We start from the raw sequence: 27,582 nt of genomic DNA, 5'->3' as shown, positions 1-27,582 counted from the left end.
GTGATGCACTTCATCTCCAGCAGGTGGCGACATTAAAACAAACAAGCCTAACAAATAAAAAATGTTTTGTATTAACTGCAAATCTATGCAGTGCTTTTTTAGTGCTGTAAATAGACACCCCTGAGGTAGAGTGAGTGTGCATATGTGGCTCTTACTTCGTGTGGCGCTCCTTTGAACACACTGGCGCTCTGGTAGATGGTCTCTGTCCACAGTCTGATGTCATCATTCTCAAGCTCCTCTGGGGTCCGGTACAGAGATTTTGGTACCAAGCCGCCCTCTGGGACTTCACACTACCACACATCCAAGCCCAGTCAGAGTGCTTTCTTGTGACATGCATTTCTTGCACAACACTGAATGAATGATAGGAAACATTTCATGTCCTAGCCATATACAAGACACTTTTTAAATCTTCACTCACACCTGTAATCTGAACTGCACAAAACAGTTTTGAAGCATGGTGTGATGTATAGAAACGTCACCATATTTAATTACTGACAAAAGAACAATGCATTTTCATAGCTAACAATTTATTCCATCCCCACAGGAGACTTTCAAGTGCAAAGGGACACGTGAACTTGTGTTTATAAAAAAAAAAAAAAAAAAAAGATTAGAAATATAAAACAATAGAAATTTAAATAAATACGCCGGCACGACCAGTGTTGATGGGTAGGCATATACACAACACTGAACACCTTCACAACGCAGCCAAACGTGCCGTGTGTCGCAGAGATTCACAGCTGCAGCTACAGTGGAAACAGACGCACTCGTCCAAGTGTCCTGTAACCATGACAACCAGTGCTCACCATGCATTCACCTCCCAGGAAGTCAGGGATGATCTCTCTGTCGATGTAGTCAAGCAGGCCTCCGGGACCCTGGTAGTCGTTGCCGGCGTAGATCAGGAACTTCTTTCGCGTGTTTTCGTCGATGAATGGGCTCACCTGGTGGACGTTTACGAACAGGTGAGATTACGACAACAGCACATTTTGGAAAACTTACAAATAATTTCTCCCCCCCTCAAAGTCTCAGGGTTTCTTGTCATGTGCACAGCAAATCAGACAGTAATACCCTGAAATGTTTGTTCTCACGTGCTCTACAGCGGAGCATTGTGAAGTACCAAAATATGAATAACAAAAAACACCATTTACACATGCACGCACACGTGTTATGTGGGAGTAAGTGCTGATCTTTCTGAGAGAACCAGGACCAGGATCAGGAACAGGACCAACACTTATTAACCTTAGGCTGACATGTGCTATTCCAGTACTCTCGGTCAATCAGGAGCCAAATAATGGACCAACAAGGAGAATGTAAAGTGGCGCGTAGGGTATGTTGTAGAGCAACACTGCCACTAGGGGGCAGCAGTTCACACTGCAGCACCTTCACTCGCAGCAGAGTCGGTGAACTTCAACACATTAGGTGCCTGCAATAGTGTTGCAGCACAGAGCTCAAACAGAACCAGCAGGTGGTACGAAAAGAGAGGGAGGACAGCAAAAGCACCACAGTGTATCTGAATGAAGAGCAGCGAGGTGTCTCACCAGGGTCCAGAGGACGGGGAAGACGCGGGGCGCACGGAGGATGAGCAGACGCCCCAGCGTCTCTGGGTAATTAGCCTCCACGACCTCGATGATGCGCAGCAGAGCCTTCACGCCCGGACGCCACAGATGCCGCATGTTCAAGCCCTCTAGATCCACCAGACACGTCCAGCAACTGGGGAAAGGAAGAGGGAGAGAGACGGGTGCAAGATGTGAAGGGAATGAAAGAAAAAAATATTTTTTGCATGATTCATTTTTATATTTGAAGTTTGTTGTTACACAGCAAGAAACTAAACTGGAAACAAATTTTAAAAAGTTAACTTTTGGAGCAGAAACTCGAATTAGATTACATAAGATGAAAGGCCTTTTTTGGGCCGTTAAAGCCACAAAGCCAAAGAACAAAATGTGCACACACAAGGCATGATCTCAACGTTACCTGATTGGCCGACCAAATACTTTGGTATTCTCTTCACATCTCCTCAAGCCCTCCTCGTTGATGGACAATACCTAACATGTTGAAACACATGATATGTTGCCGTCATAGTAGCAGCATCTGTAAAAAGTGATATCTGAAGCGAGGCATGCTGGGAATCTTACATGTCTCAGGAGAGACTCCTCCCCGAGAGCTCGCACCAGGCCCTTTGTGTCCATCTGTCCCAGACGCAGTATATAGAGAGGACGACCATCTGCACCACACACACACAAGTTTGAGATCAGCAGTTGAATCAGAACGTGGCCATTTTCCTGTGTTCTGTGAGGACAAAGTGAGATTCTGCGAAAAGGAAATCGGTCCAGACCACGTCTTTATTTCCATGAGTCATGCGGTTAATTTATACCCATAAACAGCCATGACCTAGTTCAGCATAATCACTGCACACCACTGAGAAAGAACCAAGACTGTGTAAGATTATCAGTACAGGAAGTCATATTATATAATAAAGCCATAAATTGGCATGTGGGCATTTCTTCCAATTAAAATTCTAATGTGGCACACGGCGTCGTCCTGCTTCCGCCACACACTCCAAGCATGTCCAATTCCCTTAGTGAGACTCATCTACAGTGCGCAAGTCTGACAAATCAAAGTGGACACGCACACGGCCCTGACGCAACACAGGAACGCCGATACAGGGAGAGATCAAGCGAGCACAGGAACAATGGAGAACGGGGAGGGAGAGAGAGAGAGAGAGAGCGCGCTCACCGCGGTCGTGGTGGTGCCAGCCGCCAGTGTAGTAGTCAAGGAGGACCTGTGGGGAGGTCCAGGTGTCCAGCAGGTAGTCCACCTGGTGCTGCTTCCGCCAGGTGAGCGATTGGCACAGGGTCTCCCGGGCCTTGTCCAGGTTGAAGTCCCGCGCACGCAGGAAACGCAGGATGTGCTGGTCCTTGGGGATCTGGGGGGGGGGGGGGGGTGTTTAGTGGTCCTCAGGCCAGCTCAGGTTAGTCTGTCGCCGTGTCTAACAGGCATGCGTGTGGATTGAACACCTCAGTTCCTTAGCCTTTCTTCACCACATGCATGTGCGTGACCAGTTTCCTCAGAGCAGACGTGCATTTGCTGCACTTCATCTGAAAAAGGGCTTTATCGGAGCACTGTCGTTTCACCGAGCAGACAGCTAGCGGAGCAGAAGATCACAATGTGTGTGTGTGTGAGTGTGTGTGTGTGCGCGCGCGCACGCGTCCCACCTTGCCCTTGTGTGTTTCCTGTAGCCAGCTACGGAGTCGTATGAGGCAGCTCTCCTGAAGAGGTGTGAGGTCACCCAGGTAACGGTTGATATAGTCAGCATCCAGTTTGTCTAAAAAAAAAAACAAAACAAAAAAAAACACATTTTACATTCGCATGTACAGCCAGTTTACAGTATGTGTTTAGACACAAACAAGGTGTGTGTGCATAACTCTAGGCATGTAGCATTTACAAATGTTTTCATACATTCTTGCTGAATTTTTGAATAAGGCTTCAGCAATATACATCTCATAAACTTTCAGAATTCCTGTCTGGGTTGGGGACCAGAGAACCACTCGGACCTGCTCACCATCGGGCGTGGCTGGCAGTGCCTCACCGGGACCACCCACTGGGCTGACCCCGCCCTCCTTGCCTGCCTGCCCCTCTTTGGAGGTTTCGGAGGGTGCCGCGATGGCAACGGCAGGCATGGTGGGTAGCGTGGTGGAGTGGGTGTTGGGTGTGACAGGCTTGACGGGTGAGGCGGGACGCGGGCTCCAGCGTGGCACGTGGGTGGTGCCCTCGTCTTCCAGCTCATGCAGGTAGTACTCAATGATTTCTTTACCCTGCAGAGGGGTCCAGTTCACACATGTCTATGATCCCAGCATTCACAGCGCAGATCCCACTCTACGATCCCAGCATTCACAGCGCAGATCCCACTCTACGATCCCAGCATTATCAGTGACTGTCACCCACGGCCTAATGAGCAGAATTAACTGCGGGTGTGGCAGCTGATCTGAGATCAGCAGTCGTACCTTTTTGATGCTGTTGGCATACTGCTTCATGGCAATCTTCTCCACGGTGCTCTCAAAGCCAAAGAACGACTTGATGTCGAGGCTGGCAGACTGCTCAAAACACGTCCAGCCCTCATTTTCGGGGTGCACCTGCCACCAAAGGGAGACGAAAGAGTGCAATGGACCCCAGTTTCTCTCAGAAGCAATAGATTTTGTACAAAATAAGAGCTTTGGCATACACTAAATATACACACATAGCACATACTAGATTTACAGTTGTGCGTCATAACCTACTCGTATTCGCAAGTAAACGCATGCCTTGGTTGTTTTACAGCTCTTCTATAATCAGGGCTGTTTAAAAGAGTAATTCAGGAACTTTGAGGTGACCAACAATCTAGAAACAGGACCGGGACAGATGCAGGCATCAGCAAAGATGAAGCCCACTGGCATCATCAGCCCCGCAGAGACACACACGCTCGCGCACACGCTACTCTGCTGCATTTTGACTGCAAGGCCAGTGCAGACTTGGCCGTGATGCTGCCAGAGACTTCCGGAAGGTCCTTTTAACTCGTACCTCATTTGTTTATACCAGTGGACTAGTGCAATGCTGTCTTGTGTGCGCGCGCACACACACACACACACACACACACACACACACTTTTCCTTCCATGTCTTATAGTGCTGTAGACTCTTTTATAAAGCGTTTTACAACGAGAAGCACAATGTTTATGAGCATTACTAAATGTGAATAATAAACAGACTGGTATGCTGTTTTTAAAACACACCTCTCTTTTTGTGTGTCATTTTTAGATCGCACACACACCGTTTTCCTTCCCCCTCTACTCTCCTGTGTATTCACCTCAGGAGACCTCCCCACTGAGTGCTGACCCCAGATCAGGCTGCTCTGTGAGAATAAGCATTTGCTATGGACCACAGACCATAAGGACAATACTGATCCAGGATCAGTATTCCACAAGGGTTTCCCGGCCCTGCTGTTTCCCCATCTCACAGACACCACAGCCAAGCGGTGATCCAGAATTCACTGATCCAGAATTCCACTTTGGAATATCAAGCTGGAATGCAGCCTAGGAGATCAAAGAGCTCTTCATTTCCACAAGTCGAGTTTTTCCCAAAAGGGGAAATGTGTTGTTAAAACTCTTGCGCTGTTCGTGGGGAGGGCTCGTTGTGCATGCGAGACAGGGAGGTAGAACACGACCGGGAGAGACACGGCTAAAAGTCGTCACTGCCTCGCTGTGCCCATGATTAGCTGCTTTGCATGTGGGATAGATTTGGGGCACAGCGAGAGGGGAACAGCCCTGTGTTAGCCCAGCTGTAACCCCCCACCACCGCCGCCCCCACCCCAGGGGCTCTTGGCAGTGTGTGTTTTGTGGAGAACAGGTGCGGCGCATGCATGGACGCGCGTCTCACCGAGTAGCAGCACTGTTCGTGGATGATGACCCTGTTGGAGAAGGTTTCGTTGTGGGACTCGATGTGCAAGGTCCTCTCTCTGCGATTCAGCGTGTTCTTCTGGACAAAGTAGACGTAGTCCACCCCCGCAATCTGAACATAGTCACAACCGTATCGACTTACTCTCATTCAGCAGTGTACAGTTCCTGGCCTACTTCTAAAACCTACAGGCTCTCAGTATATCGATAAAAAACACTGCCCTTAATTTAGGAATGGCACAGAACTTCTGGAATGCCGAAGGAATTCCGTAAGTGGACTTCAGAATGCTGGTGGCATTCTGAAAAACAACTGGCAACTTGTGAATGGTGGAATGGGAGAAACCAGCTGCCACCCGTGGGCCACTGGTATCGAGGCTACGGGATTGGTGCGTTACCCTCTTGAGAAGGCGGGGAGCATCAATGTCCAGTTTGCACCGCCTCTCGATTCTGTGTGTGGAGTCGTCATCACTCTTCTCCTCGCTGATCACATCACTGGCCACAAACATTGGGATGAGGTGACACGTAGGGAACCGTCTCTCATACGCCTGAGAGAGAGAGAGAGGAGAGAGAATTAAGCCATAGTTAAACGTGCTAAGCCCAATATCTTAGTGTGGCTGTACATGAGAACAGCTGCCTAAAGGAAATGTACAGGAGCGTAGGCGTAGTTTTGGTGCCATTACAGCAAGTGCTCAAGAGGTACTGTACACAAATACACTCAGACAACCTTTAATAAGAGGTGGGGGGGAGAACCAGGGACATTTTGAACATGTGTGTGCATGGAGTGTGTGACTGTATTTGATTTGTGGGCATGCATGTAAACACACACGCACGCACGCACACACACGCACGCACACACACACACACACACACAGGCACACACGCACACACACAGGCACACACGCACACACACAGGCACACACGCACACACGCACACACACACACGCACACGTTTCAAAGAACAGGCTCTTTATCTGTCATCACTTGAGATCTGATTACTGCTGACGTGTTATACAACAGCTCCAGCTCTTCCAGATCCGAGTCCAGCCAAGACAGCACTCTTGGAAGGGAGAATTAAATCCAAACCTGCCAGCACAACCCACAGACCAGCTTAAATGTCCCAAAAGGGAAAGCCCAATGTGTACCATACTGTAGAGCTCAGCCCAGCTTCAGCGCCAAAGCCAAAGGCCAGAATCTTATCTTATCAGCACAGCCCTCAGATATGTTTGGATGGTTTTCTGGCCCGATGAGGGATCAGTGCGCAGTTCTGGTCTGAGCAATGGAGTGAACTTAACCTTCACAGACTACTGTATTTCAACTTGGAGACTGTGTTTGTGTTACGTTTTTATTATGTGCTGGGACCCTGCTATAGACTGCAGATTTGTGTGTGTGTGTATTTTGCGATTGTGTGTGGATGCATTCACCCGCAAGACCCCTATTAGTCTCTCAAATGGAAATAAACTATCAATATGAACACATGTTCTATTAAGAGAGATGACCAGGAGGACACACACACACACACACACACACACACACACACACACACACACACAATGTGGAGTGAGAGCTGCACTGATAAACGAGTGGGCGGGGCCAACGTGAAGCGGCTCAGACTCACGGCTGCTGAAACACAGAGCTCTTCTGGACAGAACCGAGCAGGGCCAGGGTAACACCAGGTGAAGAAACACACACGTCAATACCTCACACAGCATGGGTTGTCTGGCTAGAACTCCTTCTGATTCCCATTCAGGGTTACTGCTCGATTAGAATCCTTATCCTCGTTTATCCTGAATTACTTAGAACACACTCAATAGAATGCACCAAGTTTTGCACCATCACAATGTGGAACATGGCTTTTAGCATACGAACCATGATATGCCGTCATACATGGTGTGTGTGTGTGTGTGTGTGTGTGTGTGCGCGCGCAGGACAAGTTTGGATAGATTCACTGGGGTGCTACAGAGTCCCAAACAGTTTTGCAGAAAGTCCAAGTCACAAGAGACCTGTAGAGACCTGTTCCCCCCCCGCCCCATACAGCACTGCAAAACAAACCAAAAAACAAACAAACCTAAACAAACACCGGAAAACCAGGAGGAGGCAACAGAGGAACATGATGCAGGGTTTTGAAATTCCACGTCTTTGCGGAGAAGGAAATGCCATGTTGGAGTTTGAGAGCTCCAGTGAGAACATGTAGAGGGAGTCTCCCAACCCCTTGAATGGATACCAGATCTCAGTGTTCTGGCCCTGCACTGATTCCAACAAACATTTGTTACCTTGGCTTCTCTTTGCACTCATGATGGCTTACTCTGCTGGGATGTGGGTTTCTGGAAAGCTACTTTTACAATCTCTGCTAATGAAAGTGCCGGAATTCCTGTGAGGGAGGGACCACCCCAACCCATCAACAGGAATTTGGCAACCACATCCGAAGGGTGGGTGAGAGATGACATGCCTCAGGTGTCCCTGAACTAAAGCTCAGGTCTGGTCATGTTTTAAAAGGCAGAGCGGAATGCCATCGCCTGGAGCAGTAGATGCCAGACGCCAGCCACGCTCTGGCACGTCCTTGGCAAAAAGCAGCAAGCTCCCCAAAATTCATGGAAACAAACCACACCTAACCGCCCAAACCTTGATTTTCAAAATATAATTTCACTGGGAATATGCAGAGTTCCACAATGCCTTTGCAATGGAGTCCAGACTACAGCGTTATCTTGGGGCACAGCATTGACCCCCACTGTGAGATTAGACCTTAGCCAGAACAATCAGCTGTTTAAGGCCAGACGGTACGGCACTCATTACTGTGGCAACGGAATAGCGGGATGGGCTGAAGACCCCCCCCCCCGACACACCATCACTATGGCGATGTCAGACAACGCCTCCCGGAATCTCAGTTTAATTTGTTTGGGCTCAGAAATGCCTCACTGAGACGCATGCATGTGGGCTGCTCGTCTAGGACATCTTTTCCCCTCAAGCTTTGGGGAAAAAAGAACTAGTTTGGTACAGAATGTTCTACTAACCTCCATATTACACCTTTGCTTTAAAATCACCTGACAAACTGTCATCGAAACACATTTAGCAAATTACACCGCACCACTGCCAAATAGAACACCACATGGTGAGCAAATAACACAGATAACTAGGCTAAAGACAACACACACACACGAACGAACATACACGTGCATCCAATTACACATGAATGAACATGTAAGAAAAGCACAGAGAAGGATTTAGGCCACAGCTATTCACCAACATGATACATGGAGGAGGAGGAGACAACGATGAAGAAGAAGATCGACAATGTGAATGGAGAACACTGACCAGTGTGGAGTCAACGATGACCCAGGGCGGCGGGGCGGAGGACGAGAGTGGTAACCTGCCACAGTGGCAGTGCCCCACCTCGCTCCACGGACTACTGCGCCCTCACCATTTTCTTTGCTTGGACACTCCATGGTGTTCTGTAGTTCACCAGACAGGAGCCCAGTTTCCTCACATATAACTGCCGTCACACACACAAAGGCTCGGCCCTCCGGCTAACAGAACCTTTGTGTGACGGCTCTGACTGGCATTTATTGCTGACTCCACACCTGACATTTACTTTCTGAGCTTCACTGCAACACTGTCAAAAAAACATTGGTTGGTTCCAGGAATTGTTTCTGGGACGACCTTGCTGGCAACCAAATTAAACGTTCAAGAACGCTCTGTTCTCTAATGATCATCAATGTAGGTTCACGGGTGTGCTAGGATTCCATAAGCCTGGTTTTGAGTGAACAATTGAACTAAGAAGATGGCAAATGAAGGGTCATCAATGGATCATCATCATTATAGATAGATAAATAGCACCACATTCATTCATACATCCCAGAGAGAGAGAGAGATCCGAGCTAAAATACCAGGGCCATTAGGATGAACTGGGTACCCTGCCATTCAAACAAAGTCCTGCCTCTGTTTGGCAAAAACTAAACATTCACTATTGGCAGATGGAGACAGAGAGAGACACAGAGAAACAGAGAGACAGGGGGAGGGGGAATGTTACCATCATACTTGGAAATGAAGCAAAATCACGAATGGACCTCGAACAGAACAGTCTGCTCTTCCTGAAAGGTCACACCCCACCCCTTTAATACACCATTTGATGCACAAAAACAGATCGAGTGAAAGAACAAAAGGAAAGAAATTGACAGAAATTGGGGGGGGGGGGTTACATAAGAAACTTAACAACTGGCCGTGAGCTGCTGTTTGTTTAGATATCATTTCACAATTGCGGACAATCCTGCCTTTATCCCAGTGTTCCAGTCAGTATGGGCTCTATAGAGGAGGGGGCTGAAAAGAAACAACAAAAAAAATAGACAGACAAGTGTTTGATTCACAGTAGGACTCAAGCTTGCATTGTATGCAGAAGAACAGAATGCGTGCAGGGCTACTCTAGGGTTAATGCATTAATGACCCAGAGGCATGCTCCAAAACATGCCGCCCCCCCACCACACACACACACACACACACACACACACACACACACACACACACACACACACACACACACACACAGTCCAGTTCAAACACACTTCTGGTCTCAAAAACAGGGATGGTAAGCATGCATTTGTGTGCGCGCATGTGTGCATGCGTGCATGTCATCTTCCCCCAATTTGAATTTTCCTACTAGGAGCTCTTACCTTTTACAGCGACTTTATCCGGGAGAAATGATGACTGTGGGCAACAAATATTTAATCATGTAATATTAAGGATTTGCAGTGAATTTGGAATATTTGAGTTGCGTCGGGGTCACAATAGGTAGCAATCCAATCGTGAAGCAGGACACTTATAAAGGCACTGCAAAAGCTGTCTTAGCCAGCCAGGGGCTAGCATGTCCATACCAATCACTTTAGCACCGACCCTCCACAAACTGGCTACGGAGCAAAGACGCAGGCCAACTGTCAGAAACAATTTGTTTCACTGATATACAAGTACCACTGAAACATTTAAGTCCTACTACTTCCCCTGTTGCTACTATTAGCACGAATGCTACTGTTCAGTGTCAAAATGTTAGCTGTGAGTCACATGCTGACTCAAAACCCAAAGTGGTCGGGGTGGTCTTTTTTCGGAGGATTCATGTGAAAGCTCCCCTGCAGACAGGATGAAGAGCTGTCGGTTCCCTAAACATAATGCGAGACATCAAATCACCACCACCCACCACTGTGCGTCACGGCCAGCTGCTGCACAACACAGTCATTCTACATGCACACCTCTAAAGAAAGCAAGCTACTGAGGGTCTAAGCGTTTACATTTGGCATTCAAAACTGATTGCTCTGAACTTGAACATGGGCTGTCTAACAGCCGGGCGTGCGGGGTGGTGGGTTAATAGTGGACACCATGAATGATCTCCCAAGGGAATTCATGAACAGGTGAACTTGACTGCGTCAAGGGGTGACGAAATGGGCCATATTCAAATGGCCAGTGAGAGGAGAGAGAGAGAGAGCGCACGAGCGAGTGAGCGAGCAGGTAGGTGTTTGTCACACCTGAACATCTTGGATAATAAAGGTCATTTCGAGAGCTATATTTAAACCTTCTATGACACATTCAAAAAGTAGGTCGCGGGGGGGGGGGGGGGGCCTGTAAGGTGGCCATGTCTGGCTTATCTTGGGGAAAATAAAATGCACCAACTACAGTTATAGGCACAGTTCAAGACTGGAGAAGCTAGCAGTTTGCGGGGTGACGTATAAGGAAACAGCACCCAAGAAGCTGTGAATTAGGAGCTTACATCAGCAAATCAGTCAGTCATTAAAAAAACAAAAACACAACACATGGTGGAGTGGAATCTTCATATTAACAACTGCGTGAAATACATGGAGCATGAACTTGACAAGAAAAGCAGGGTTCAGCACAACATGGAATCAAGGATTTTGACCTCCAGCTCAAATCCCAACCCGGTCCTGGATTTGGGATCACTGGTAGTTAAACGAACAGTTAATGCAACTAGCTGGCCATTAGGGATGAATACAAATATCGATATGGCAATATATCGTGAATATACTCTATACCCTCAGTATATACCGATACATGAATGAATAGTCATAGCGTCAATATTTATAAACGTTTATGTTCTTTTCCTCCCAGTGTGAAACTGATGCATTCAAGTTTAAGTTCAGCATTGAAGACATCCTGCAGGAGGCGCCTCAAAAAGAAAAGATGGCTTTAGGAAAAAATGTATAAATAAAAAAATGAATGCGTTAAAATCCACACATTTGTCCAGGACAAACAACGGAAAAGCAGCTGCAGTCAGCCTCTTCAAAATTTAAATCTGACAATTTGGGGGAATGTGGGTAGGAAAATGTTAAAGTAGAAGTGTTTAAACATTTGTGAGTTCTATTAATATTCAGAGTTAAATCTTTTCCTGTTAGCGTGAGGTTAGAAGTTATTGGCTAGGCAGGAATGACCTTTTTTTTTTTTATTACTCCCTTTTGGGTTCTCTATATCGGTATTTTAAATTTACTCTAAACAATTATTGTGCCATTATTGTTTATTAATGAATTATTGCTAAAAACCAAACAAACAAAAACAAAACATAAACAAAAAACCCCACCAACACCATGGTAAAGGGACAGAATGAAATCCGGCATGCCCCTGATCATCAATATCATTATTTGAACAGTTAAATCATTTTTTCATGGTGTGAAACCTCAGCCTAACGGTCATCACCCCACATCAGCCATGTTCAATAGTAGACAAACCATGCAGAAAATTTCTGTTCTGCACCCAGCAGAAACTAATCGAATATTTGGCTGCTTGGCATGCCTAGGGTAATTCCCTAGACACGTCCGGTCCAGAAAGCATCAGCCCTACAACGAATTTTGTTCCAATTGCTGGGATTTGTTTATTAGCTCAACTCAGCAGGTAGAACTAACTGAAATTAATTCAAAATAACTGGGTGAACTAGGAAATCATTGCAGGGCCTCATTTTATTTTATTCTTACATTTTATTCTCAGCGCAGGGCAACACACAAAACAGCTGTGGCAAAACTTGCTCATCTTGCAGAGTTGGGCAGATGGATCTCTTTATTAAAACTTTACACAGCCAAGAGTGCTGATCTAAGAGAACTTCCTGTCCACCTCATTTTTAGCAGTACACGAAAAAATGAGGAAGAGGACAACAGCAACAGCGGCACTGTGGCACACAGTGGCTCAGGGCCCATGTGTTTACAAGGCAGTAAATACCGCAGTACCGCAGCCCTATCACGGCGTCTTCCTGGATGAGAGCTCGGCTCAGTTCGCTTGTTTTTAAGACACGCGGAGAGCACTTCAGGGCTAGAGTCTCACATCCCCTGCCCACTGCATCCATTTTGTATTGAAAATCTGACTCTAGATCCTTTCACTCAGCGAGAACAGGAGCCAAACATGGAACAGGAAACACGTCTGTCAGTCATCGTACAGTGTTCCCATCATAACAGGAAACGCAAGCACCCATGCTTGCACACACACCAGACAAAAACCTATGATTTCAATGAGTGTTCAACTCTTCAAGGTTTTATATATATATATATATATATATATATATATATATATATATATATATATATATATATATATATATATATATATATATATATATATATAGTGTGTGTGTGGTTGTGTGTTTTTTGTTTTTTTTTGGATCGGTGGAGTTTGGTCTCAGACCAGCAAAAATGCGCTGACATATCTGACACCAGCGTAGTGCACATGGAGGTTATCTGTAACCTGGTTGCAGTCTCGCATCACAAACACCCTGTTATCAACAGTCACTGCCTCAGTAATTTTAGCTTTCAGATTTTAATAGCTGGTTTAATGTGTTTAAGAGGTTAGTGAACAGTTAACCTTTGCATGGCAGATTTGAGAGGATCTATTAAGATGAAATTCTACATGCGAAATTTAAATGTATTATTTAGGGGACCTTTAATGCACAGCAATAAACACACACACACACACACACACACACACACACACACACACACACACACGGGGGTTAACAACTGAACGGCTGCATTAACTATAGATTCACGGGCAGATGGCAGTGGCTATAACTGTGATTACACACATTTTTCCCAGATGAGTGAGTGGGCGAATGAGCACGAGGGGGAGGGGGTGTGGGGGCTTAAGTAATTGAGTTGCTAGTGGAGTTGATCGAACATGGCACATATACTAATAGGATTGTGTGTCTCCATTTGCTCCATGATACAGTCTAAAGCACAGTGAACACTCAAACAAACATTTGGGCAATTTATCTGACAGCAGTGACGTCAAATCTGAACAAGCCGTTTAGATCAAATACCCTAAAAGCAAACATGGTGCATTTTTGGGGACCATAATGGGTGTGTGTTTCATCATTTCAGAAGAGCAGGTTTGATTAGAGATGAGGAGCAGCTCTTGTGTATGGCTGAAACATTCTTTTGATAAACAGGATCTGTCTGTTTGCAGACTCCTGTGACTCAGCCTTACATGAAACAGAGGTCTCTGCTTATGGTATGCAATAACACTTTGCGTGCACACACACGCCAACACTCTTAGATAACCTTGTGTTTCTCTACCTCACGCTCTCTGCAAGTGTGTGTGTGTGTTTAGCATGAGCTGGGGGATGGGAAAGGCACACAGGGTCAGGCAGACACTAGGACCCTGCAGCGTGGACATACATACAGCCACCTACTCCCTCTTGCTTTTGCACCCTCGGTCTCTCTCTCTCTAATGGAAAACATTACTTATATTACAGTAGTGCACACACAGAAACTCAAATAACAGCCTTGCAGCAGATCAACTGCACACAGTGCGCACACACACGCACACACAGAGAGAGAAACCGTCACATTTCTGAATCAAGCTCTCAGTGAACTGGCAGCTTCTCAGCTTACTCTGCCAGCCCTGTGGCTGAGACACTGAGACATGAAACACGACTTGAGGTAAAACACACAGCTCGACGTCGCTGTTTGTGAATGAAGGAAACACAAACAGGCCTTAACGTGAAAATTGGTCATCTCCATTGGGGAAAAAAGGTGGATGACGTGGCCAAGAGCTCATCAATGCAAAGGGATGTTTCCTTCAACATCGCTAATGTTTCCAGCGAAGAATGAAATTAGCGAGATTCCAAGTTGTTCCTGTTAACTGCATTAAAGAGGAGACTACACACGAGTGTAATTCAGTTGAAGATCATTATCAATGCTGGCTTCTGCATATGCTATCAGTTCACAGGCTTCCTTTGCTAACAGGACGGAAGCTGCGCCCCCCCATGCCCCCCTCAACCCCCCTCACCCTCCTGACTCTCAGTGCAGCAGCTCACAGGTAAGACGCACAGCATGTGCAGACAAGATTAAAGTGGAGAGGAACGGAATAGTCCGTACCACCGAGAGCCAAAGAACATCTGCTCCATTTCTGCAACAGGGAGGAAGGGTCAGGCAGTGGCAATCAAAACAGCAGCATCCGACGGGAAACGGATCGGCGTTGGGACAGCGGCGAAACAAAACACACACACACACACACACACACACACACACGCGCGCGTGTGCACACAACAGGCCAGCACCTGGCCCAGCAAATCATGTCGGAGATGGCTTCAAAAAGGGAAGTGGACGCAATACTCAGAACCTCGTTTTAACAAGAGACGCGAAAGCGCCGGCATAGAACAGATCAATTGTACAAAAAACACTTGACCGATTTCCAGATAGAAAGCTGCGGGTATGGGCAGTGAGTCCAGTGAGGTCTGCCATGGAGCTGGTTCGTTATTTAGTGGACCGGGACATCAGCCTGCGCTCTGCAACCTCAGACAGTACTCAGACTGCCGTCGGCTTCGCAAAGAGAGTAGAGGACGTTGAAATGAACACAGCTTTGGCAGAGTCATTTCACGCCTCAGTAAACAGCAGCACCAGCAGTGTGACCACTTCCGCCATGTTAAGAAAAGAGACGCCTGTGTATGTGTCTTGACATGGGGCGAGTTGAAAAAAAAAACACCCATCAAACTTTAACTTCCAACTTTTTCAGATCCATGTCCTCAGAAGGCCTCCAGAAATGCCAAGGGCCCGTTAGTGGGGGTTAAAACGAGATCACGAGAGGCTCGGGGGCCTTTGTGCCTGCCTGCACAAATCTGCAGCACCATATGTCTGCCTTAGTTTCGTATAGGCTGCCCATCTGCGATGGGGGACTGGAGCAAAAGACAGGATAGGCTGTGCTGGGGGGCATTTACCACCACCCCCTGCCACCCAGGGGTGGCTTGGCCCCATAGATTACTGTAGCCAGTATCTGGTTAAAGCAGGCTTAGCTCGCCAATACCCTCTCCACGAGCTGAATGTGAACACGGACAGCAGCCAAAAGGTTCTCCCTAAATGAGAGCCTGGTCTCATCACAAAGCATACCTGAACTTACAGGGTTACCTTTTCGAGCAGGTTTATCAAGCTTCCCCGTATCGAGGTACACAAGCTACTAGGGGTGTAACCGTAAGTGTGCTCATGACGAATGGTCCCGGCACGCACGCAGTCGTAGGAGAATATGCTGTAGCCCATGTGCGAAGATTGATGAAAACAATGTGGAACAAATTATATTTACTTTAATGATACAAGAGATGCTTTTTGGGTTCGTAGCCCATTGGGACCTATTGCCTTTTTTTTTTTTTACTGTTTGTTTGTTTTTTAAGCCCTACATATGAGAGAGTGCATGTTCACTGTTTATACTTTACTGCTTAATACACTACAGCCCCATTACCTCATGGAGGACTATGCGACTAACTCGCACTACTGCCTGTTCAAAATAAATGAAAAGAAATCCAACCTTTTGCAACCTTATGCCTCTTTTGTTGCTTTTCCCCCCACCACTGTATACCAAAGGTGATAACCACACTGTGGTGTGAACTGAACCATATCTTCAGTGTACCGTTACACGTCTCATGTTCCTGGAGCTCTACCTTTGTGCTCCATTTAACTCCAGCGATCACCTAGCATGCCTGGCGTGAACCCTGAGGTGCCGTTCTACACCTAATTCAATTCAGTTCGGCGAAACTGAACCTAAAAGAGCTTGACTAGCTGGGTCAGGTGTGGTGGAGCGCCTCTTCATAATAAGGCTGACCTCCAGAGGTGAGGCTGGTAATGAAAGACTGGAGTAGGGATCCCACGGGCTGCTAATTGCTTTAGCTCATCAGGCTCCTAGGGCGACTCTCACGTGCACACGAAAGCTAGGTGTTGCACAAAATTATGGCCCAGCAGGAAAAGAGGACTCCTTTAAGAATGGCTGAACAAACCCAGTCTTTCCTTTTTACTTTCGACACCAAGGCTTTTCAGCTGCCAAACAACATTATAAAAACATGACTATTGCTATTACACTCACCAGCTAGCTTATTACAAAAGCCTACCTTAGAAAAACAGTCACTGAGCACTTGTAGTAGATAAAGTTCTCTTAGATACATTTTATAGATGTGCTACCACATGCCTCACTGCTCAGTTTCTGAATAATACTAACAATATTATTTGTGGTCAGAAGCTGATTAATCAGGAGCTAGAGGACAGCCAACACAAATCTTTCAGGTGTTTCTAATAGAGTGCAGTGATACAGTATACAGGCCACGATATCAGCCCTTACTGGATAGGCCAACCCAGATTTAGATCTCAGGAAGACCTTGCCAAATCAAACATCCCAGCAACACTGATCAAACCACACACACACACACAAAATAACAAAAACAGCAGGGAGCAGAAATCTGCCATCCTTACCCCAGGGAGCCAGAGCCCACGTTCTCCCAGAATGCAGCACACTGCATTGCTTCTGGCCAACAGCTCTTCTTCCTGTTAACCATTTTGGGGCCAGTGAGGAGTCAGAGCGCTGCACAGACCCCCAGCCAAGATCAGACACCCCTCCACCCCTTATTACTGCTGTCATGCATCACCCGTCCTCCACACCCAAGTTCAGAAGAAACATCTGGCTACGGTTACGTGCCAGGCATGACTCATGAACCACGGCCAGGGCCTGTTTTGACATTATTTTGCACCTCTTGGATGCAGCGCAACCAAACTAGTTTTTGAGATTTCCGTGCAACGGAGTTGCGATAAACAAGCTACAGGGCTTGTTTTTCTACACAGGGAACTGGACTGGATTAAGGAAGAGGTATGTCAGAGAGGAAAGACTGTGCTCTGGAAGAAATCTGTGAAATAAGCCACTCCTATATTGATATTAGAAACATTTTGCCAACTGTAGCTAGCTGGAATCAAAGTTTTAAACTTAATTTCAAGATTTTTTTCAGCAGTCAAATATAATTAGTAGTAAACTTGGTAGTGAACTGCAAGAATGCTTGAACAATTATTTCCACCAGACTAAACCAAATGATTAATTTCCAATTGGTTCCAATGTTTTTTTGGCCTGAACAGAATTTCTCTCATTCATAGACTGGCAGGCTGGTTCTGAGAGCTTGTTACTGCAGTTTTGGCTCGGGCAGTTGTCTTCTCAGTCTTGCCTTTGACATGGTTTGGTGGCTAAGACGAAGCGGAAGCTCAAGCCGCACTAGGCGACGCGGCCACCCTGCTGTCTGCACAGTGCTGCGACTTGCTCAATGCGACAGGGGCTCGGAGAAAGGCTTCACTGCGTCAGCGGGACTGCGGAGATATTTCCCCTTCCCATACAGACCCCTGTTAACTCAGCAGTTCTGTTCTCAGAAACGAGGGAAGTTGCCAGAGGGCACTGCACTCATCATAGGCCAGAGTTCCAGAATTTTCTCTAGGGTGGCATGAGACAGTCGGCGGTCATGGGCATAAACTCCATCTGCCTTCCTTTCCGTTAGTCACACAGCGCAACACACCACCACACAGCCTACAGTAGACAGGACTACTTAAGAAGGATAAAAGTGTCAGCTAAATAACGTAAACATCAAGCAGTGAAGAAGTTCAAAATTCTAAAAAGCAAGTCAACACAGCGTTCAGGAAGCAGACCAGATGCTAGATGGAAAGATATTTAGCTGAAACCATTTTCCCCCCTCTAAGAGTTATATGGGTAGCCTGGACAGCTTCTACTGTGGCTAGAATGATGTCAGAATTCAAATTCTTTGCTTCCTTGGCACAAACACACACAGAGAACTGATGAGGATACAACATTCCTCTTGTAACCAAACTTAAAAAAATAAATCCATACATGAGACTTCAAATAAATCATGCCATGCCATTTCAAAAACAATTACTTGAACCCTACAAACAAAACACCACACATAAGGAAAAGTACATGAAGACAGCCCCCGTACAGCTTCAGAAATATCTGATGCAATGAATCAACCCATTAACTGTCAGTGTGGGGGTGCCAGGGCTATAAAAGTGCTCGTAACTCAGACCACGCTGCTAGAACCCTGCCCTGCTCTAAACAGTAGGGCAAACAGTTTAGTGCTCAGAGGCTACCATAAGCTCTGCTCTCTACTCCAGTTTGCACCTGGTGCAGCAGAGACCTTATTTGCGGTGGAGGACGCGTGCTTTTTAAAGTCCCTCCAGGAGCTATTTTAGTGAACACAGATCCTCACGAGCGGGTTGCAGCTCCTCACACACACACAGATTTCTGAGGCTGTCGCACTGTGATGAGCCCAAGCTTTTAATTCATTGGGATTTTTTTGGCAGGTAGAAACTCAAGTTACATATAATGACCTCATATACAATCATAACATTTAAGGTGAATGTGTCATTAGCTCTCAAAGTTGTGAAGAAAAAACAACAAAACAAAACAGTAACAACAACAACAACAAAACACTGCAACTCATGAGCTCAGATTCAGATAGGTGTGAAGCAAAAGGGAAATATCATTTAAATATGCTATTACTGTGAGGGGCTACAGACAGAGAACTGCTGGAGGCAGAGGGTTTCTGCACATAAAGTCTTAACTTTGTACATGTATTTGTTCAGAGAGGAGCCTACAACAGGCAGTGGTAGTTTAGAACACGTTTCCTTGACTGTCATCCACGCCCACTGCTGCTCGAGCCCAGACCCCAGCATGCATGCATCACGTACTCAAGTCTTCCCTTGACTCCTTCCATACAGAATTTAGGAGGGTGAGAGCACTAGCAAAGAGCATACGTTCTTTTTCAAAGCTGCAAAATGACAGCGCAAGCTCTGCAGCCAGACTCCGGTAAAACAACAATAGCCCATCCCATGTGCGCATGGGAAGGGCAAGATCCTTAATCCCATGTAAGACCAGGAATTTCACAGTGTTTGTTCCACAAAAGCATCAATACCTTAATTCATTATATGGTTCACAGTAACCGGAACAGGTTGCTTCCAAAAACAAAGCAGCAACTGCATAATGGGTTAAAAACAAACAAACAAACAAAAAAAACACTTACGGCCATGACCAGCTCAAAGGGGTGTTTGTACACCCGCACGGGGGACTGATATTTCTGCACCATGTTGCAGCCTCAGCGTGTGCCAACCTGAAAACAAAGACCACAAAGAGAGAGAAAGAAACGGATCAGACAAACACCATTAATTTATGCAAGGTAACACTGGCAGGCTCAGTCATGCATTTTGGAATTAGAAGGCTTACACGGTGCCCTCACATACGGAAGCATTGTTGGAAATCACTGAGAGCAAAAGGGGATCTGACAGGTAATAGCAAAGGGCCGCACTGGGCGCTTTGCAGGCAATTGAAATGCCTCTCAGGTTCAGCGGAGAGGCGGCTTGTAGCTGGCAGAGAGCCCGTGCATCTACAGCAGAGCTGCCCTAGCAAAAATACTGCAGGGAGGTTCTGATTTGGGAAGTGGAAGGGACAGTGCTGCATTATTGACAAATCCAGGGCTCTTGTTAAATGGCCCAACAATACACACCGAAAGTGTACCACAAAAGAGTGGGTGCACTTTCGTGCATTTCACTTTTAATCTGCAGAGAGGGACTGAAAACCAATCAAAAATAATACAGCATCTTACACACCATACCATACTGTAAACAATAAGGAACACTGAGGTGGGTGGTTGTGTATGTAAAGAGGTAAAGCAGCCCAGAAATTCCTGTTTCTCTTGGTGCTCTGTTGACTCCAATACCTGATTACACAAACAGATGTGCAGTTCCTGGAACATCTGGAAATGTCCTCAGTATAAAGAGTTTGCTTATACTCATACCAAAACGAAAGGTCACAATTCTTAGGCGTTTTCAAACACAAAGTCACCTTTGTTACTGGCATTCCTCTCATTACACGATAGCCATCCAACCCCGACTCGTCCTACAGAACCTACTTCAATAGCTAGATAGCTAACCTACATACAGCCATCTGTTAACTAACAGTTGAGAAAATTAAAAGTTATAGACCCAACCACTAACAAAACGTTCAAAAAAAGCTCTAGTCAGTGTTACAGCGCTAACATACACAGGGGAAAAGTAAAATGCTTCGAGAAAACTGGTCTGTGCGACTAATACAAAGCTAGCTAGTTTAGGTCAGCTCCACCAGCACCTTCATATACCACAGTACTAGCTGGCTAGTTAACTTTCACAGGTTAACTAGCTCGCCATGGTTACCACGCTCAATCAATTAGGTTATATAAGGTCACTTTATATATTATCTAAACCAATAACTTATTAGCCGCTATGCTAAAGCTGTTCATGTGACAGCAGCCTGTCGACAAGCCATGTCGCTCGCTAGCTTAGCTAGGTTAGCGTGTCAGTAAACACTCTTAGCCGGTCTGACACAGCTGGCGTCCAGACTCCAGACCTCAACACCGCGTCGTTTAAATGGCGTTTCGAGTACATTACCGGACGGGCTCACTTACCCCTCGGTTGAAAAGTGCCCACGGCGGAGTTAAGAGGTGTTCCGTGTCCTGTGCAAGTCCTAAACCACCATTAAATGCGGTCAATCTTCCCACATCTACGCCGACAAGCCTCTTCCTCCAGTAGTCTAAACGTTCACACGGTGGGCGACCGCATGCTGCAGATTCACTAACTCACTAACTAATGCACTTTTCTCTGGGTCCTTAACCCGGCTCCCCGACACGGGCGCGTATAACCGACAGATACCGCGTTTGGGGGAGCCGAGCGCTCCTCCCCGTTACGCCCCGCCGGTACCGCGACGGTGTCACTTGGTATTTTTCCAGCTACCCACACATGTGAAGTACCTGCGCGGCGCTTGAACGCAGGGCGACGATAAGAAAACGAGATGGTTCAGACATTGAGACATCCATGCAGAACTGCAGTCTGAGAAATCGGCCACACATGACAACCACATGACTGATACGATAAGAAGAACGAACAGCGCTGCAATGACCTCGATCGGTGAAGATCTGAATGTCACAGACTGACGGACCAACTTTAGAGAGAGAAAAAATACGAAAAATATATTAGAATAACTAGGAATAATATTATAATAACTAGACATATATTAGAATCACTAGAAATATATTAGAATAAATAGCACATGCCATTCCTGCATGTCCGCGCATATTTATACGCTACTTGATCCAACAGACCAGATTAACCCGAGCAGTAAATAGTGAAGTCCACTCAGTTATAAGCAGTAACCCATGGCCTACGAAACCAAAAACCACTGTAAAACATCAACCAGCTCTAAATGCAGTCTAAAGACAACTCGAACTGTCACTGGGAGTTCACCATTAAGTTAAGAAACCAGTTATTTGGTGTAAATGGGCTCCGCACACTGCTGTGGAGTAATGGAAATTGTTATGCCTGAGGCTTATGCACGCATAAATGTTTATAACGCCCAGAGCTGTTTACATTCTTAACACATACTCTCACATAATCGGTCTCCCTTGTGATTTCTTTTATGAATGTACGAAACTCTCTGAATGAAGACATCTACATATGCGATTACGCAGTATATTTCCACAGTTTGCATACTGACATTAAAGCTCCCGTGGTCTAATTTAGGTTAAGCAGGGATTCTTCATATTATGAAAGATATTATACTGACACCTAGTGGCCTGGATGTGTCGAAACTTTATACCAAATCCGTTTTAAACAGGGCCGCCTCCATATGGGGGATCCGTGACATGGAGCATAAAGTGGTTCATCTTATGTGAGCTGCAGTTGATAGAAAAAAATACACTTAAAATCAATTTACATTGTTTGCTACACACCAGAAGCTCAGCTAGTTTACAAAGATCGGCAGACATGTTTCTGCCCCCAATCTGTCTTAGAAAAGTAGTGGAATCCTTGATATTTCACTAAACAATAATACATTCTGACTAGCGCTGACATTTTTCTTGAACTCATAGTAATGTCAACATACCCAGCAGAAAAAAAGGATTTACACCAGATGTGATATTGAAGGTATTTATTCTGGTCTTGAAAGACCAAATTCATAGGCCCTACAATGTCACATTGCTTGCATGAGCTACATTCTTGTTTACAGAAGAGACTTTGTCAAGACATCAGCAAGCACAGAATTTCCCACTCAACATTTTGCATAACAGTAGAATCCAAAGTCACAACACTGACTGTGATTTGTCTAAAAGGTATGGGGAGGGAATGTACTACAACCGAACAGGGTTCCTGGTGTTTAGAAAATATTACTCAAGTGGTCAGGCATTTACGTAAGATGCATTACAAGGCACAGCCTGAATTAATAATGCATTCAAAAACACAGTTTGTGCAGTTTAAGTCCTCATTTAGTAATTTAATCCTTCATTGTTTTGTATTATTAATGGATGATTAGATTCATAATTAAATAAGGCACATATACACATCTCTTGCTTAACTTTTGTTGTGAATGTGCAAAATGACATTCAAACGTAAAATCCTTTCTGGTTATTTATGTCTGTGACATCACAGGAATGTCATTCTGCACACTCAAAGAATTTAAAATATAGTGAAAGCTGTACAGATTTTAACTACATAAAATAAGAAAAGAATCCAGGTATGGTGAAACAAAGCTAAACTTGGTGGTGATGAGCTCCCTTGATACTGTGAGGAGGAACGCCCTTATATTTCACCACTGTCTGCGAGCAATCAGGTAAGCGCCAACACCTACCAGCTTGACGTCACCCTGCAAAAGAGAAAACAGAGCCTGAGCAGAGCCAGAATAGGCCTATACACAACATACCCACAATTATGAGCCTGAAAAATCCATTTGTATGAGATCTATGTGCATCATTGTAGGTCCCAGAACATCACTGACAGGGAAAAAACAATTGTACGTAATTAAGTGCATCGCTGGCTCTCCTTGTAGCGTGTCCTTGTATTAAAAAGGTATGGCAGTTAACAGCAAATACAATACAAACTTGAAACAAACAAAAAGTAGGAAAAACAAAAAGGATTGTGGGCAGTATCATACATGAGCATCAAACAGCTGAACACATGCTCACACCTGCAACTGCCAAGTGAAACTTCTCTTAGCCTCATCTGGTATAATATAGGTCCTGTTAGGCAAGCTGCAGCATACGCAAACGCGGCAGCTCATGCCTCAGACCATACAATTAACGTAATTGACATCTGAAAGGATGTGAACAGTGTGAAGGCGTAATTCTTTACAAGCGTTTCAACATTACCGCATGTTCAAGACAGTTGAATGTGTGAAGTCTGTGCGTTTTTTAAGAACTGCTCCACGAGCGCGCAGCTATCGCGAGGGATAAAGTGCAAACCGCTTATTGCGGTAATGGGAAGGCCGTCGTGGGAGAGTCTCACATGACTACACCTCTACCTTCACAGCTCGGTCAGGAGTAAAACTGCATCATCTTTTAAAGCACATGCAACCCGATGCGCACACATAACTGACATTTAAATGGAAAACTGAAAATGACTCTTGCTACAGTTCGTCTAAAGCCCCATGGACAGCAATATGTTAACATATACATTATCCGTGCTACGCAAAAGGATTTGCTTTGCAGTCACTGAGAGGACACAGATATTCCTAAACAATAAACACAACAGTCCAAGCATGTGGCTAACGCTAGCTAAGCTAACTCACGCGCCAAAGCTGTCTCGTACCATTAGACACGTTTCCGAATCGCTGCTACTCTCCATAACACGTCGGATGAGTTAAACTCGAGTTAGATTTACACACTGCGACCAAAAATCCTTCAACAACAAACCTTCCCCTTTGCTCAACAGATAGTCTCCGCGTACCTCGCGGGGACCCACGAGCTTACAGCGCTTAGAAGCCACAACGCACGCGCAAAGCTCAGATAACGTTCGAGCCAATCAAAAATGACCGGATGTGGTCACGTGGTAAATCGACGCCTTCTAAGGGCAAAAATATGGTCGCTTCCTATTTCCAGGTGACCGCTACATAGCTGTGGTGTGTTGGGTTGTTAGTCTTTATTTATGGCCATTTTAAATTAATGATTTTTCATTTTTAATTAATGATTAATTATTTTTTTAGATAATTTTACCTGGAAGGATTACGCCCTGAAGATGCTGCTAGTGAATAAAATAGCTATTCCTCTTATGTTACATAACTTTCCTGCATTATTAAAATACATAAGTTTACTCCAATACATTTTGAAAGAACAAATCAGAAATTAATTTTAACAAAAACAAAAAGCAAATACCTTGGTGTCCTGTCAGTTCTGTAACATTAATTAAGTTTCCGTTGGTTTCAACATCAAGAGTATAGCTTTTCAGTATTTTCTAGATATGTAGGTTATGGTTGGAAATAAACTCTGCAGTAAGGTAATTTTTAAGGAACAGGGCTATAAGGTAACAGTATGCAATGCTGAAGAACTTGGCACATGTTCCTAAAGGTAAGTCTAAGAACGGGTGGCATTTGTGACAGTACTTGCAAGAAAACCCTTTTTGGCCCAAGATGAACATTAAGGGTGTAAACCTTAGGGTTCACCATGATACAACACAATTTCTATTTTTAAGGCAATATTTACAGTTAAGTTTAAGTTTTTAAGTTATTGATATCTATTATGATTCCTCTCAGTAATATAGGATCAGCATGACCCATATGTGTGGCAAATAAATTTGACCTTCCTGTTTCAGTTCCCAATTAAGTACTGAAAAGAGGTTGAATGTTAAGTTTTATTAAGACCCTTGCTACTGTTCACTGCACTGTCTAGAAAGGACCTCTGTAACAGTTTAATAACTCTGAAACCTTTTGATTGTTTCTGTCACTTCATAGCCAACAGTAAAATTTCTGAATCTCCTTTTTCATGGCAAAGTCCTTTTTCATACCCACTTTGAATTGTGAAGGCCGTAGAATTAGAAGTGGCCTATAACGCAAATGTGCTATATAAATAAAATTTGTACTGAAATGGCCATAGGCTGGAAATGAGTCAATTGAATCAATTGACTGAGAGACTCAATGCATTATTATTAGCCTGCAGCAAGCACAGCTGAAAAAGAGTTGCTAAGTACATAAAGAGTTTGTGTGGTTTGAATAAACAGTGAGTGGTCCTGCAGCAGTTTTGAACAGTGGGTGGAGTGCACAGATCAGCCACCATGGTTTTTGAGTTGTGAGGGCCTTCATAGACCCCAGTACCTTGCACTGACAGTGTGAAATGAGGTTAACGGGGTGTTGCAGTTCACTAAACACAAGATGGTACTGAACAAACGCAGTGGCAGCACGTTCATTATTTGGCCATTATATTGTATTCTATATTTTAAATGGTGTTTTGTTTTCAGGAACCACTAACAGTTCAACACTAATGGAGGTCAATAAGGAACAATTAATGGAATAATAATTACATTTATTCATTTGTGGTCATTAAGTCTTCATCAACATTAAAAATTTAATCTACATAAAAGTCTAATCTACATTTTCAATGTAAGGCTTGATTGGGCTCAGGGCTGCCATACATTAAACTCTAGATTATCTTGCTGACAAGCCTTTAATTTTAGGAGTAAATAATCTAAAATTTACTTTGAAAGAAGTGTGTGTGCATCTTACTGGCTCTGTCTACGAAATGATGTGAAAATGAGGATTGAAAACACCTGCACCAAAGCCAGCTGTGACAGCAAGTTTGCAGAAACTGCCAACCCTGTGAAAATGAAACTTTGTTTAGCACACAAATCCTAACGTGATTAGATGCTGCACATTACAGAATCACAACAGTTTTTTGTAATGGCAGTTTTAATAATTTTATCAAGCAGAAATAGGTAACTTGTACAACTTGTTTGACTGGGAACATCTCTAGTATTTTTTAGCATCCCAATTATATTTGAATGCATGAAAGTTCCGTAAAGCAAGTTGAAGCTGGTTGAGAAGTGTATAACTTGAGTTATCCTAAATCTAGATTTTGCATTTGTAGTGGGTTATATTGACAGGAATTTATCATTATTACAGTTACATGCCCAACATATTTCCAGTATTTCTGTGGATGTGGATGTTTTGGCTAGTTACGTATGAGACACAGCAAAGACTGAATGCAGTGAAACCTTGGAACAGGAGCAGTTCCTTTTTCACTCAAAACCTTTTTCTTTACATCAGTGCAGTAAGCGTATCTTCACCTCTTCCTTCTATAAACCTCTAAGAATTCTACAGGCATTTTATATGTATTCCTTAGAAAGATATAATTTGTTGTTAAGGCTTAACAGTGGTTTGCATCTTGTGGTAAACCTGAGGTTATGTTGACATGTTCTTTACTTTATGTTAGTGTTTGACACATCTAAATCTATATCCTGTCTTTTATCTGTATAGAAAATAGGTATTTCCTCATGATTAATAGAATTTTTTCATCATCTACTGGCTTTGCTGCTTTTGTTATAATATGGAGAGTCAACAGCAACACATTCCAGATGCAAATAGTATATTTAGAACACATTTAGACCTTTTGAATTATGTAAAGATATAATGGCACACACTAGGGCAGGAAAATTGCAGGACTGTCTATAAAAAAGGGGCTAAACAGTAATACCTACCCTTGAATTAAATGTGAATTTCATAGTCACCATCACACCAGTGCTGTGCTGCAGTGTACTATACTGCTTGCTAAACCCTCTTTGTTTTGTGGAATGCCCCACAGGGGCTCAGAGACTGAGAATTACTTATATGAAAAAAGGGGCGGGGTCTTTGTCCAGTAGGTGGTGGTAGTGAACTGTATGAGCCAAAACTTGATGAGCCTTTTACTAAAGTAATACTGCACAATACCACAGGTGTGTGTGTGTGTGTTTATTTATCTGCAAATAAAAAAAGGACAGGAAAAAAAGATGGAGATAAACAGAAGTAGACTATGGATCTGCAACACTACAGAATGGCTCTGACCAATCAAAACAAACCCACAAGCCAAAGTCAAACTGCAGGACACTAGTGTGCAT

The 27,582-nt window shown here is 44.6% G+C and overlaps 1 protein-coding gene and 1 long non-coding RNA gene across 4 annotated transcripts in view; both read right to left on the bottom strand.

Annotated features, from left to right (window-relative positions):
* The window catches only part of si:dkey-237i9.1 (SEC14-like protein 1), a 28,130-nt gene extending 6,524 nt beyond the window's left edge, over positions 1-21,606 (bottom strand). The window contains exons 1-13 of one of the 3 annotated variants that reach the window (XM_027012333.3): positions 21,141-21,605; positions 19,725-19,811; positions 5,818-5,967; positions 5,406-5,537; positions 3,999-4,127; positions 3,557-3,809; positions 3,210-3,319; positions 2,731-2,920; positions 2,130-2,218; positions 1,969-2,039; positions 1,536-1,707; positions 804-938; positions 156-290 (exon numbers count right to left, since the gene is read on the bottom strand). In XM_027012333.3, the coding sequence (XP_026868134.2) occupies positions 156-290; positions 804-938; positions 1,536-1,707; positions 1,969-2,039; positions 2,130-2,218; positions 2,731-2,920; positions 3,210-3,319; positions 3,557-3,809; positions 3,999-4,127; positions 5,406-5,537; positions 5,818-5,967; positions 19,725-19,787 (1,629 nt within the window). In that variant the 5' untranslated portion in view covers positions 19,788-19,811; positions 21,141-21,605. Of the gene's footprint in view, positions 1-155; positions 291-803; positions 939-1,535; positions 1,708-1,968; positions 2,040-2,129; positions 2,219-2,730; positions 2,921-3,209; positions 3,320-3,556; positions 3,810-3,998; positions 4,128-5,405; positions 5,538-5,817; positions 5,968-19,724; positions 19,812-21,140 lie in introns of all 3 variants that reach the window. The other 2 variants (XM_027012334.3, XM_081710604.1) reach the window with 2 other exon arrangements.
* Positions 21,607-22,642: 1,036 nt separating this feature from the next.
* LOC113578846 (uncharacterized) lies at positions 22,643-24,481 on the bottom strand. Its single transcript, XR_003410802.2, has 2 exons — positions 24,310-24,481; positions 22,643-23,368 (listed from the first exon to the last, which is right to left on the bottom strand). It is a non-coding gene; the product is annotated as an uncharacterized LOC113578846 (long non-coding RNA).
* Between the last annotated feature and the right edge of the window lie 3,101 nt (positions 24,482-27,582).

Source organism: Electrophorus electricus, chromosome 3 (assembly GCF_041902795.1).
Source record: "Electrophorus electricus isolate QZ-2024a chromosome 3, ASM4190279v1, whole genome shotgun sequence".
In the NCBI taxonomy this organism is placed as follows: domain Eukaryota; kingdom Metazoa; phylum Chordata; class Actinopteri; order Gymnotiformes; family Gymnotidae; genus Electrophorus; species Electrophorus electricus.
This window is presented reverse-complemented; position numbering and strand designations above follow the sequence as displayed.